We start from the raw sequence: 14,295 nt of genomic DNA, 5'->3' as shown, positions 1-14,295 counted from the left end.
GGTAGCAGGTAATGGACTAGACCGTAAACCTCCAGATTCTGATGGGTTCTAAAGGACAGAGGTGGGGCCTCAGTCCCCCCTCAGCAACAAGGCAGAACTGGGAGGGGGCTCAGCGCCTGTCCACGGTCCTCCTACGGCAAGCTTTTCAGGGCCCTGTACCATTCCTGGATGCTTTCCAGGCTGCTGGTGAAAGCCAAGTGTTCATCTGGACACACAAAGCACTTCCTTCTCCTGACCCTGGTCCCCTGGGAGTGTGAGCCCGAGCTGGGGGGCTGGGGTCAGGGAGGGTCGTGGTGGCAGGGCACGCAGGGCTGGCGGCTGAGTGGGGGCGTGCTCACGGTCAGTCAGGCAGCTGCTTCCTGCCCCGGGAGTGCAGAGGAAGCCCAGCGGACGCTGCCTTGGAGGTGGAGAGCAAAAACTCGGGAGTCAGAGGAGGCAGGGCCCACTGCTCTGGGTGGGCAAGCCTGCCTCCTTGCCCGTGGGGAGAGCAGTACCCAGTGAAGACCACAGAGCTGGTGGCTCTTAAGACAGCAGATCATCTAAGTTCTGCGAAGAGTGTGGACACTTTGCTTAAGGGCAAGAAGGAAGATCTTCCTTTTTCTCCTTCAAGCCTCAGAATCGAGACAAAAGACCCCGACCCACCCCAACAGAGAACCGCAAGCGAGCCGTTAGAAACTCCACAGGCAACACATGGAATGTCTTGAAATATTGACATCTGTTCACCCTGGGTACTGGTGGAGGCTTTCATTCTTATCTGCACTTCCTGGTTGGATTTAACAGAAGACAGGAACAGCCGGTGTGGTGGCTGTCCCTGCAGAGAGCACACGGGGGTCCCTGCAATCTGTACGTTACTCCTTGATGAGCACACAACGCTGCTGGAGAAACAGAGCAGCCAGGATTCGGCCATGGTGCCCCCCGGCCTGCCTACGCGTCTGGGAGGACACCTCTGCATAGCACGACCCCTGGGAGCTCGGCTCGGCGCGAGCCTGACTCCAGCACACGGCAACCCACAGATGTCAAGTAAACTGCTCTGTGTTGCTCCGAAATTAGGAAAGCTGACAAGATCACCCCTACCCCTAGTTTTAGTTATTCTCCCCAGACGTCAAGGGAGCAAAAGTGGCCGTGGTGGACACAGAGTGCTCTAGAAGGTCAGCAGGACGGCAGCGAGACTCCAGCCCCAGCCACGCCAGAAGGAGCTAACCCACTGACGTGGCCAAAGTGTTGCCCGGATTTCGGACTTCTGAATTGGCTTTTTAACTAGAGGCACCCTTCGTTTTACCGCACTTCACAGATACTGAGTTTTGTGTTTTTTTTTTTTTCCACAAATTTTAGGAATTTACAACTTTGTGGCAGCCCTGTATCCAGCACACCCACCAGCCCCATTTCCCCAACAGGATTTGCTCACTTCCTGTCTCTGTGTCGCATTTTGGTAATTCTCTCAATATTCCAAACTTTTCACTCTTATCCTACCTGCCAGGGTGCTGCGATGTGATGACTCCCTGAGAGCTCAGAGGACAGTTAGCATGAAGGTGTGCACACCGTCTTCACTCAGACACAGTGCTGCTACCTCACGCTTGCTCGGCCACAGTGCAAACCCCCCTCTGGGGCGCACCGGGAAACCAAAGAGCTCCCGGGTCTCGCTTTATGGCCGCGCTGGCTCTCCTGCGCTGGTCTGGAGCTGAGCCTGCAGTACCCCAGCTCAAGCTCATTTCTCGGGACAGGCAGTGTGCAAACACTGATGGCAAACGAGAAGCATCACGGTTTCCTCCCTGTGATCTACAGAATTTGTTTCAAGTTCCCCATAATTATGTTTAAATCTCACGGCACAGTAAACGTCCGTCACCCCTGTCGCCGTGAGCAACCGCAGTGCCCATCTACACAGAACCGCAGGTGCAGGCACTTCGAAGCTGGAGTCTAACTTACGCACCGCATGTGAAAGCAAGACATGGAAGGCAGGTCAGTGGGACCTTTCTGCACGTCCCAGACCAGTCGAGAGTGGTTCAGCTCCCTCCCCACCCGAACAAAGCAAATGCTGCACGCCTGTACGGAACATGGGTGTAGTTACATCCACATTGTTTGTAGTGAAGACAGCAATGACCCTGACCCCACAGGACTCTCTTGTCTGGCCCTTTACATTGAAAGCCACAGCCTAATTTAGGGCCAAGCAAAAAGGCCTCACTAGGAAACCCTATCCTGTTCGGATATTCTGAGGAATTGAAGGTGGAACACATGCCTGGGCATCAGTGCTCCCCACCCTCCTCCACGGGCGTGGGGTCGACGGGAAAACCGGGTACAGATGAGGATATGTTTCTGGAGCCCACCTGGAACCCGGCTCCTGACAAAACACATCCTGGTAAAGGTACCCCGTTGCTAGTAATCATCTACCTGATTATGGACTAGTTGAGAAATGGTACTAATATTTATTTAAATTTACAATCTTAATTATAATCATCACCTCTCAACAATGTTTCTGCTGCACTGGCGGTAGGCGGTATGCTCCGTGTGTGTGCCACATTTTCTGGTAACCCCCTCATCCTGGCCACCCAAGAGCCCTGCATACCCGCTGCATCTGCCGTGACAGGAGAGAGCCTTCCCGTGAATTCTCTCTCCACCCGTCACTTCGGGGGCCAGGGGAATGCGTGTGACGTCAGGATAGGAAACTTAGACCATCAATTCCCAACCTTCCCCAAACCAGTCAAAGGTCAAAAGCTTAATGGAAACTATTTCACACAATCTACTTTATTTAAAAAACGGGGAGTGGACATAGCCCTGCCGGCACTGCAGACCAGCATCATCGGCCCTTGCAGACAGCCTGCCGCCCGCGCCCTCGGCTCACGCCTGCCCACTGCTGCCCCTCCACCTGCCTGCTTCCCCAGCAGCACAATGCACTCTCAGATGTGTGGGGAGCAAGCATCTCCCAAGCCTGGGCTCCCCACAAGAGGATGGAGAAACTGTGTCTGCATCCACAGGGAGAAGGGGAGGTCAGCCCAGAGGAGGCACAAGAGGGACCCAGGCTCCACAGGGAAGACGCAGGCCACCCTGCTCTGGCCCCAGCTCCGGGGCTCCCCCACCATGACCAACCCTGGTGTGGCCCCGGATTGCTTGCTCCATCCCTCGGTTTCTGAATTTACCTCCTTACCAGAGGGCCTGGCAGAAACCTAGCTCGAAAGACTGTTAACAATCGCACTAGCTCACGGCTTTGTGGAGCTTAGGAAGCTCCAGGCACTGTTCTATGGAGTTTATTTAATTCTGAAACAGCCTGACGGATGAGGAGGTGTAGACACAACTGCTCCTGACCGAGCCAGGGGTCCCACCCAGGGAGCTGCCTCTGAGGCCAGGCCCGTGGCCCGGAGGAGGTGAGGAGCATGGAAGCACCCAGAAGTGTCCAGGTCCATGAGCAGTGGTCGGGGTGGACCAGCTGTTTTCCTGAAGACCTGCACGCAACAAAGGCGACACAATTCAAACCAACTTTCCTGCAGATTCACTATTTCCATTTTTTGCACCTAAAGAACGAACTTATCACAACTATTTCAAATTCTCAGGATGAAAATGCAATTCCCTCTGCAAAGCAGGGACTGCTCCCTGACTTGCTGCTGGTGGTTCTGAAGGGCTCCTGGCCAGAACAGGCAGCATCTCTTCCTCCAAAGAGCCCAGGGGACTCCAGGGCCATGTCTGTGTGGCTCTCCTGGTGTATCACAAGCGCTTGGGAACACTCCTCTGGGAGGGAATATACGGTGAGGTCATGGTAGCCGGGAGTGAACTGGGAAGAATGACAGAGGCACTGCCCCTACCCTGTCTCTGCCCCCGACCGGCGCAGGGACAGAGACACTGGAGCGTCGCCAGGCATCCCATCCTGCATGAACCAGCTGGTCTGGGAGTGTTGGGGGATCTCTAAGCACTGTCCTGCCCTGACCAGTCTCACGTGGGACAGAGAAGAGCTTCACCCCCCCCACCCCGCCAAGTTCGAATGAGAGCGGAGAACCACCAAAAACCATCCATTTTAATACCAAGAAACTGGCGACCACGAATGCACCACTGGGGTGATGCAATTTGGGGTGGGAGAGGGCGACCCCTACCTCCTGTGCCCCCTTCTTGTTGGAATGCCTCACGGTGTCCAGGCCCTCACCCCTCTCTGCAGAGAAGCCCTAGGCCTTCAACACCTGGAGGGGCCACCAAGGGGCTTCAGGACAGGCGAGCACAGGTCGATGGGGCCAGGGTGCTGCCAGGGCTGAGCGGGGAAGGGGAAGAAAAGGGAAGAAGCCCCTGGACCCCCCAGTAGTATCTCTCCAGTGAAGACGGCGGTGACAGACTGCTAGCTAACACGGACCCTGGAGCCGATGCTCTCTGGAGCCTCGCCTTACCTGGCTCGACCCTGACCACCCACATCAGAGCCCAGCGATGCCTAAGGGGTGCTGGGGTATCACAGAGTGTTAGAGACCATTGCTCAGGGAGGTGAGTTCTGTCCCCACCCAGAGAGCAGCATTAGGCAGGTAGGCAATCGTGAGTTTTATTATTAGCATGCACAGTGTGTCTGGTGGACACCTGGCCATTTCTGGGTCAGTCATCTCAGCACAGGTTAGCGGCACGGGGACCGAGAGCAGATTAACTTGAGAAAGCAGCTGCAGGGTGAGCCCAGCCGCGCCCCTGTGTGTGCTTCACGGCGGCAGAAGAGGTAGTGGGGACGCGTGACAGTGACTGCCCGAGCGCCACGCACCTCCCCGCGTGCCGGGATGCCTTCCAAAGTTTCCTTCCTCAGTGTGATCACCAGCATTTAGGAATCGACACCCAGTGCACATCCAGTGTGCTCTGGAACTCGCCCGTTAAAGGCAGGCTGTCCCAAGCGCCAAAGAGCACAGCGCGCGACAACGGTCCCGAGCGAGGCCGCGTCGGGTGGAGGCTGTGCTGCACCGGGATTTGCAACCCAAGCCAGCAGAGCCGACCTCTGGAATGTCATGTGACCCGCCTGTCTGGAAGGTCATCTTTTCCTCGGTGCCACAAACCTTGTCTGACCCAAATTTTACTCTCCAATTTGGAGACTTAGACAATTGAGCTCATAGACAGAGTCTGGCTAAGAAGCTGGGATAAAAGTAACTTGCCCCAAACACACTAAATTTCAAGTGATCAAAACGAAGGAAACTTAAGAGCCTCTCCCTTCCGTCTGAGGACGTCCTGGCCGTCACAGCTGTGACGCAGAGCAGCTAAGCAGCACAGCGCTGGCCGCTCCCAGACCCTCACCAAGTTTGTCTGTGGAGGAGATAATGTCAGCGGGCACGGACGAGTCCAGATCGGCGTCCAAAATCCCCAGGGGGTCCAGCTGCGCTACATGGTGCCCTCGTATCTACGGACGGGCCAGCGAGGGAGGGGGACACACACAAAAGGACAGGAGAAAAAAAAGAGGGAAGGGGTAAAAAAAAGTAAAATTACATTAAAATTAGCGTTTACAGATTAATTCTCACCCACGTTTGAAGAAACAGTTACCGGAGCATCATCAAAATTTACACAACTAATTCCGAGAGGATCAAGTTTTGCAATGTGGTGACCCCTGACCTGGAAGCAATAACACAAGCAGTCATTAAGCAGGACCCGCAGGCTGTGGGGGGGGAAAAGTTACACTTGGTCAAACCTGAACCCAAAGTAACAAAATTATTAAAAAAAAAAAAAAAAAGCCTTCAAATATTTTATAGTGAAAGCACTCTTGTGCTTGTAAAAGAGATAAACTCAGGTCACAGTAAACTTGGCAGTTCTGGGGATCCTTGCCGTTTCCTTGGATAAACGAAGTGGGACACGCTGGGGGGCTGATGCCCGCGTGGGGCCGTGCCGCTCAGCATGTCAGTGCCCCCAAGGAGGGGAGCACAGGTGTTGGCTTGGGGAGCGCGGGCCCTGCTGAGGGGCGCAGGGGCTTCGGCATCTGATCTGAACTGCCTAAGAAGCAAAAGGAGGAAGAAAATTCCTCCCAACTTCAAGTCTTGGCTATTTGACCCACGACTGTTTGCTAGCAGCTTGAGAAGGGGTGGCTGAGGACGGGAACCTGGGACCGTGTGATGTTACGAGGCTGCAGGAGGCAGGCAACGGTCAGAAGCATCAGATGCACCTCCTTCCTCCAGATGTGCCCACGGAACAACACTCCAGAGCACACGGCCATGCCGGCCACATGGCTCGGAGCATCTGTCCACACCCATTGCCCTGCCCCATGCCACCTGCCCCAACCCGTGGCATCTCTTGGAAATATGCCCAGGAGAGATGAGACCTCCATGTGATCCACGGAAGAGGTGGTGGCAGGGGAGCCCAGGGATCCCAGAAGGGACACCCCAGCCCCAGGCCTGATTTCTCCTCTTGTCCTCAGATCTACTCTCAGGTGTTTGGATCTGAATTCTGGACTCTTTCTTCCCTGCCACGTGGAGAAAGGTTGGAGGAAACCCACGTGTCCTGCCTAACAGCCTCTGACAGCGTGGACAGCTAACTGGGAGGCTCCTGGAGACCGCCCTGCCCCTCACCCGCCTCTCACGCACCCGGGGGCTCTGCTTCTGTCCCAAACTCTACGGGTTCATTTCCTCTTGTCGTACATGGGTGCTGGCGACTGAGAAGGGGGGGCGCACCCCTTCCGGTCACTGCTCCCTCCAGGTGATCAGCAGCCCCCTCAACACCCCAGCAAGGACTGTTTTTCCCTGCCCCTGAGTTTTTCTTGTCAACTTATGGAAAGAAACAGGAGCTACTTATAGGTCAGGTGCTCCAAGCAGCAAGGACATGCTCAAGCAGGGTCAGACTGGGTCAGACCCGGCTCCTTTGCTCCTGGCATATTTTGTTTTTGCCAGGCTCCTGGTTACATGACACATCACTTGGGGGGCCCTCTGTCATTGATGTGCTGCCGGCCAGCAGGTGTGGCCTTACCTGGTAGGCTCTGATGAGAGACTGCACTGCCAAGTGGTCCTCCACCAGCTTGTCCACGTTGGGCTGTGCGGCCACCAGGGGCTGTGCTCGTGCCATGGCAGACAGGGAGCCCGGGCTCAGGGGGAGCGGGCTCTGGTAGGCGGTGCCCGGCGGCGCTCCGGCATTGGTGTTTCGGAAAAAAATGTCCCATGACTAAAGACAAAGAAGGAACTCGCATTACCCCATGGCTCACCCAGAACGTAGGACTCATTTTTAGCAGTGTTCTGGCAGGCAAGTCACGTCCCAGTTATATTCACCCACCACAGGCTGGTTCGGCTGACTTGCTCCTACGCTGGACAGCCCAATTCCACCCCTGAAAGGTGGGGCCCTGCTTCCATTATTCCCTCGGGATGCCCCCTCTTACCCCCCACCCCTAAGACGCAGATGACGTGAGGCTGCCCTTCCATCAAAACCCCAAAGGCCCAAGGTCATGCAGCTCTGCTGCACTCCAGTAGCATGCCAACCGCTTCCATGGTGGGAGGCCCGGGAGGCAGGTGAACAGAGGCCTTCCCACCCCATCTGGCCCCAGCCCAGTCATCTGGAAGACCAGAGCTCCTGGCCCTTGTCTGTAGGTCTGCAGCTGCCCCAACGGGACCACCTGAGGGGGACTGAGCATTCCAAGTGTCTCTCTAGACTCAGAGGCTAGGCATAGTCTTGGGGGGTCCGGGCTGACCTTGCTCATGCTTGTGTTCCCAGGAGCGAGATGGAATCGGGGCCCCTGTAAGGGGCCCAAGGCTCATATCTGCAAGCCTGCCATGCTCCCTCACTGACCGCTGGAGAAACAGCCTTGTCCATAATTCAGGAGGGCCACTAAAGAGCCACGGCAGGTGCATGCTCAGAGACAGAACTTGGGATCTCAGCTCTGACCCATGGAGAACCTCACTGGCGTTACCGCTGCTCCATATTTCCTCTGTGCTAACATGAATGATCTCGTTTCCTTCCGTCCTTCTGTTCTCAGTATTCCGTGCTTGGAAGATTCAATTTACAATTTACGGAGATACCGTGAACTTTAATAGTTTATCATCTCATGCAAAGATATGAGGTTTCAAAAAAAATACTGCTGAGCTCATAGAGAGGAAGGCTTAATAACATTCCTCTGCAAAGAAGAACATTACTGAAAACCAGCAGGTTCAGATAGACGAAAATGTTTGTTGTCTTTCCTCGCTGTCTGAGGTTCTTCCGTCAGTAAGCTGATTTAGATTCAGGACAAACATCGTTGGACTTTTGCGCTCGCCATCGCAGGAAGAACTACCGGGATGCCATCCAGAGGAGCTCGGCCGGGACTCGGCGGGCATCGCACGGGTGGTCCGTATGTGGACTGATGCCATGGTGTCGGTCCTCACGGTCTTCTGGCTTTCTCAGGCAGGCACCATTCAGGGCTGTTCGGGGCCCCTGAGCGACTGGTCACAAGCTTGTCACCGGCAAAGGCCTGGAGCACTGCCTCACGTGGGGCAGTCTGGCCTCTCCTTACAACTGCTTTGGAGGGAACTTTGCAGAACGTTTAAATCATTCTACGATAAGAATGCATTTCTTTTGTATTCAGAAAAGGTAATTTTTAAAAATCACGTTAGCAGGATGATCGTCCAACACTGAGTTGTACACTTCACATGATTCTGTGTCTCAATAACAATTTTAAAACGTTTTAGCTCATTAGTCCAGGTTTTACTGTTTTTACCTCTCTGGTTAATTTTCAGTGTGTCAGCTGACGGTAGATAGGATGCGGGGCTCTCTCCTGGCACCTGCCTTAATGCCGATGAAAAGCCCCTTGTGCCACAAAACTGGACAGCGGGGGCACCCTCTGCAATCCAGGACTCGGGGGCCCAGGGCCATCTCTTCACCCCTCCCGTCAAACTACTGCCACCAACACTCTGGTGTGCCTCTGACACGGGTGAAAGGCAGCGTGTCCACAAGGGAAGGCAGCTGCCCTTGTCTCTGGAGGGAAAGAGGCCACCTGGGTGTCGACTCCTAAGGGAAGGTAAGGCTGCCTCCCTGCTCCCACCTGGCTCACTACAAGGACACAAACAGCTAACACACTGGACACAGCCCCCCCCCCCATACTTCTGACTTTGGGGACATTTGTCAGAATGTCTCAGTGAGCCCCTGCATCTGGGGAGTGGCTCTGGTCCTGGGCTCTCCCAGGCCTCTGTCCAGGCCTCCAGTGACCGAGGGCTTGGCCCAGAAGGAGCCCCTCTGAGGCGGCAGCGAGGCAAAAGGCAAGAGTATGCCACCCTGAGTGCCAGGACAGCCACGCCACGGGACGGCCACAGGGACATGGGTCAGCGGGCAGCCGTCACATAAACAGCATCGCTCACCAGCCCACCCTGCCAAGGAAACGCAGAAATGAAAGGCCTCTCCCGCAGACGCGGTGGGCACAACCAGGAGACAAAAGCTGCAGGGGCCCTGTCCAGGCCAGCCTGTGAAGGGGGGCGGGGTGTCGATCACCACCATCAGGCCTCCTCCCTCTGACCTTCTTTTGTGCTAGGAATAAAACTCCAGGTGATTTCTAATTGGCTGAGGACAAATGCACAGCCGCAAGCCCTGCTGGTGCTGGAGGCGCTCAGAAGAAACTGGTTCACGCCAGTCCTGCAGAAAGGGGGGGTCAGCAGGAGGACCAGGGCAGCAATGCAGCGCCCGCCTCCCCCGTCGCTCACCCCCACACACAGTGGGGCTGGGCACCTGCGCTCCGGTGAGCTGCCCCCACAGCAGCAGCGAGCCCCCTTCCACCGAGACGGGGGACGCTTTCACACGCGGACCTCTGCAAGTGGAGTCCAGTGACTTGCACACCCAGCGCCCTGCAACTTAAAACGGGCACGTTTCAATGTCAGTCAGACCTCACAAAAGCTGACCGAAAAAAGTCTCTGCAAGCAGAGGTCATGTTTTGGCTGCAGGCCTCACTACCCCATCCAATAGTTTCCGCTCCCCAAGCGGCCTCTCTCTCTCTCATCCCTGGACCCTGAATACTGGGCCTCGTCCCCTCCTAGAGAGGGCTTCCTGTCTGAGGAGCACAGCCCTTGCTGGTACACACCTCGGCAGGAGGTTTTATAGACCTGTGCGCTCACTGGATGCCACACTCCGTGAAGAGGTGGCCGTGAGGCTGCAGCAGCCGGTTGGGGGGCCCCTCCCCTCTGTGAGGAGGAAGCTTCCAGAAGAGGATGCCTGCCCCTGCCCATCTGCTCGAGCCTGGCGGTGTGAGGCTGTCGTGCCATTGAGGCAAGTGGCCCCAGGCTTCTTACTGAGTGAGAAAAACCCTGTGTGTGTGCGCACGCATGCGCCACATTCACGTTCCTCTCGGAGCCAAACTCCTTCCTCTTGTCTGGACACCCCAGCCCTATGGTGTGGTGACCTGTGCCTCCAGCATTAACTGTGGCAACAAAGCAGAAGTGAAAGGGAGGAAGCCCAGGGACCGGTGAGGGTGGGGGTGATTTCACAGCACGGACTCTAACAGTGCCTCTGGAGAAGTCTCTGGAACACCCACAACCAACAAGGCACAGTGGACCCTGGCTGTTGTCTCGGGCTACGGTACCCGGGCCAGAGGGTGGCTTTCTGTGTCAGATGGAGCCAGGCGGGAGTCCCAACCCTGCCACACGGCCATGAGCTCATCGCCTCCTCCAAGTGCGACATAAGCCACCAGCCACCACAGACTCACACCGAGGGTCCAGACACCCCGTCACCAATGCCCCAGCCTCCAACCTCTTCATCTGCCTCTGGTGCACAACTAACCCACCGAGGAAACTCTCTCTCCCCCTGCCTGCCCCTGAACCTACCAGTGGCCACTGACAGACACTCTGTCCTCTATCCACCGCTGGAGAGGCAGTGGTTGCCTGCAGGGAGGACCAGAGAAGGCACCTGCCCCTGGGAGGCCAGCTCCTCCACCCAGCAAGACAGGAGGCTTCCGGTGACGTTCCTGGCAGAACGGTATTCCCAAAGGCACACAGGTCGTACGCAGGTAGTGTTCCGTGACAAGGTGTGAGCACTGTCACTCACGAGTTCAATCCCACGGACACCCACTGAGGCTGCCTCTGCACAGGCCGTTTTCAGGTTTAGGGACAGGCGAACGACCACAAAGAGCCCCTCTCTCAGGAATGGCAGGAACATGAGTGAGCGTGGGAATTCAGAGCAGGCACAGGGGTGGCGGTGGAAGAAGACGGCACTTCGGGGGCAGCCAGTGCCATGAGCCCTGTGGGACAGGGTGACCCAGTAGAGACAAAACTGGAGAGTCGGCAGAAGCCAGGCCACAGGCCACGCGGGAAGAGGGGACAGCCATCAGCGGAGGTGTGGGCTGCCACCCCCCTCCCACGAGTGGGGCTGAGACCCTCACTTGTTGCCAAAATGGACCTTACCAAAACGTGGTAGGTTTTGAGTATAAGTAAGTACAGTATTCTGGTCGAAACGACACCAAAATTCTTACTTTCAATTTTAGATCAACGAAAGCATTCACCTATAACTTATGAAACTCTGTTCCAAAAGCCATCACCCCCAAGCCCCCACCAACCTCCCAGACCTCCTGTAACGACGACGGACTCTCCCAGCCATCACACACCCTCTCTGCCCTAAGCAGAGGAAGCCCTTTGAAGGCTGTGCACACCTTAAGGAAGCTACTCCAGGCTTTGCACACAGCAGGTGCTCAACACACTTGAGTCAAACTCAGACAAGTTCAGACTCCTCCACAGGGTGAACAGCCTGACAAGTCAGCTGTAGTGCTAGGTATGGTGTCACCAGGGCGTCAGGTGCGGTGGTAGGTGGGGTGCCAGCTGTTGACACCTGCGGCCTCGAGAATCCAGAGGCTCCACCTCACCCGGAAAAGCTGCTGACGCTGGTGAGTGCGGCACTGCTCACCAGGGCACATAGGTGTGAGCAGTCAGTGAGGCAAGTGGACTCTGTCCTCAACTACCTACTGTCAGCAGATCACCGGCACCTCAGGGCCAAGTTCCTGGCCACGGAGTTCCCATCAGAGACCGTTCATGGAGTGCTTCAGTGTCGGAGGGGCGGCAAACACGCCACCCCTTTCACCTGCCTGGAAAGCCCCCCAGGGTGTGTCAGACATGGCGGCCAGCGCGAGTGTGTGACCTAAGGGCCCGACGCACAGCGAGTGCATGGCGGTGGCGAGTCTGCCTCCCAGGGTCTGGATGGGGCCAGAGAAGCCGCTTCAGCTGCGCGTGTGTGCTCACCAGAACCTGGCCTGCAGAGGGAGTCACCCCTGTACTGGCACACCTTCTCACACTTTGAAAAGCAGCCACAGGATATTTGGATTTGTTCCAGAAACTGAGGATCAACACTCAACCGTGGGGTTACCGTGTACTCTAGCCGCCCAATTCCACGCCGCTGGTCCTGGGCTGACCAGCCCGTTTTCCTCCTGTTCAAAGTCCCTTTCAGATGCTGCTCCGCCTTAGGCCTACCCGCCCGCAGGACGCACCTCGCTCTGGCACATGTCACCCGACGCCACCACCGCCCTCTGCCGGTGCCCTGCCAAGTACCCTGACGTCAAACCAGCCTGGGGAGTGGGTAAGAAGCCTCTGGACTTGACCAAACCCTGGGCACAGAGGCCAGCCCGAGGTTGATGAACTGCGGGTCTGGGTCGGACCCCAGTGCCTTGACGGACAGCCACATTATTAAGGTCCTGTATTAACAGTGCTTCTTAAGTGCTGCCTGCACGAAAGTCAGGGCAGTTAAGTAGCCAGTGGCCATCCTGAGCAAGGGTTTGGTGGCTCCAGGCTAATTCAGCCAAACAGATGGACAGGCAGCGGCTCCTGAACCTAAGGGTAAGGGTGGTTGCGGGAGGCTGGCCGGCTGCCGGGTGCTGCTCTGAGGCTCCGTCCTCCCCAGCCCCCCGCACACGGGCTCCTCCAGTTTAGAAGGTGTGCTGAAAGCTCTGCACCGTGCCCTATGCATTCAGGTTACTGTGTCCTGTGGCCCAGCCACGGCATGTGGCCATGTGTCTTGTATCCCTGCTGTGCATGAAAAGGCTGCACTGGACGGTCCCCACACCCGCCCGAAGTGCCCTCTTCGTGCCAACTGCTGGGACCCAGCCTTCCCTCAAAACACCGTGTGTGCCCACCCCAAGGTCCCACTGTGAGGCTCTGACCCTTCCATCCACTGGCAAGGCCGCGCCCGGCCCAGCACACGTCTGGGAGGCAGGGACTGGCAGTGCCCTGGGATTCGGGTCTGCCTGACTTTGTGCCATGGAGCTGTTTATACTGCAAGCAGTTAAAACTGGAGGTTCTACCTGGGTACCCCTCCGTCACAGAAACCGAGAAAATACATGCTCAGTCAGAGCCACACGGTCATGCTGAAAGCACAGCACCGGTGAGGTCATGTCTGCAGACGACCTCAGCTACCTTTCCTCTGTGACGGCGTGGGAGCAGAACCTCAACCACCCCCCAAGACGAGCAAAGAACGCTGCTTCAGCTCTGCCCTGTGCAATCTGCTGACCGTGACCGCCGCTCCCCGGCCTCTGCTCGAGATGGAGGCTGGGACCCCTTTAGACCGTGACAGAGAGGACCCGTCTGGTGGCCTCAGGTCCTCCTACGCCTGCAGCACACCCCCCAACAGCTTCCAAGAGAATCCGAGTCCGGGAGTCATGACCACATAGAGGAGAGGCCTCCTTTCCAAGCCCCGAGGGCGGCACCTTGGGCCAAGAGCCTGCAGACCTTCGGACGGCTCAGGGTTTGGCTCATCACAGCCCCCTCCAGGAGAGGCAGACACGCGGCCCCAGGGCTGAGAGGTGGTGCCCAGGCCCGTGCACACAAGGACCCTGCACCAGCACGTCTTCCGCAGCCCCGCACCACCGCACTCAGACTGGACAGCCATGGGCTGCAAACCGCCTCCTGTTTCCTGCACCCTTCAGACATGTGAACCCTATCTCACATCTAAACCTGCAAGTGAAGCCCCCTGGAGATACCGTGCTGACATTCGGGAAGGTACTCCGCCTACTGGGTGATTCCATACACAAATCACCGTGGTTGAGATACCTTCTGATGTCGGAAGCCGAGTGTCACCGCCGCTTCACAGCCTCCATCACCGAAATCCCACAAAGTACCCCACAGACCTACACTACACATGTGTCTGTCCGCTAAGGCCTGCAGAGTTCTCCGAGTACAGCCAGGGTGGTTTCAAAACTGCACAGTGAAAAGGCACATGTCACCATGAATTGGGGATGATGTGTTTTTTTCTCTGCTTGTCTGGCTCCCTTACACAAAACGACAGGATTGTGTCTCACGAGAACGGAAGGAAGAGGCAGAATGGCCCAGGCCCCAGGAGGTGGGACTGAGTCTGAAGACTCCCCCTTGGATGCAGTGACCATGGGGGACCAGAGCTGTCACTACGCTTGGAGTGGCCCCCCAGATGGTGTAAGAAATGGGTGTGGTTAAC

The 14,295-nt window shown here is 56.7% G+C and overlaps 1 protein-coding gene across 2 annotated transcripts in view; it reads right to left on the bottom strand.

Moving 5' to 3' along the window:
* The window catches only part of OGDH (oxoglutarate dehydrogenase), a 68,582-nt gene that overhangs the window by 38,104 nt on the left and 16,183 nt on the right, over positions 1-14,295 (bottom strand). For both annotated transcript variants that reach the window (XM_045793555.2, XM_087861226.1), the window contains exons 3-4: positions 6,889-7,080; positions 5,236-5,338 (exon numbers count right to left, since the gene is read on the bottom strand). In XM_045793555.2, the coding sequence (XP_045649511.1) occupies positions 5,236-5,338; positions 6,889-7,080 (295 nt within the window). The remainder of the gene's footprint in view (positions 1-5,235; positions 5,339-6,888; positions 7,081-14,295) is intronic.

This window comes from Ursus americanus, chromosome 3, assembly GCF_024610735.1.
Source record: "Ursus americanus isolate L20-20 chromosome 3, mUrsAme1.1.p, whole genome shotgun sequence".
Lineage (NCBI taxonomy): Eukaryota > Metazoa > Chordata > Mammalia > Carnivora > Ursidae > Ursus > Ursus americanus.
This window is presented reverse-complemented; position numbering and strand designations above follow the sequence as displayed.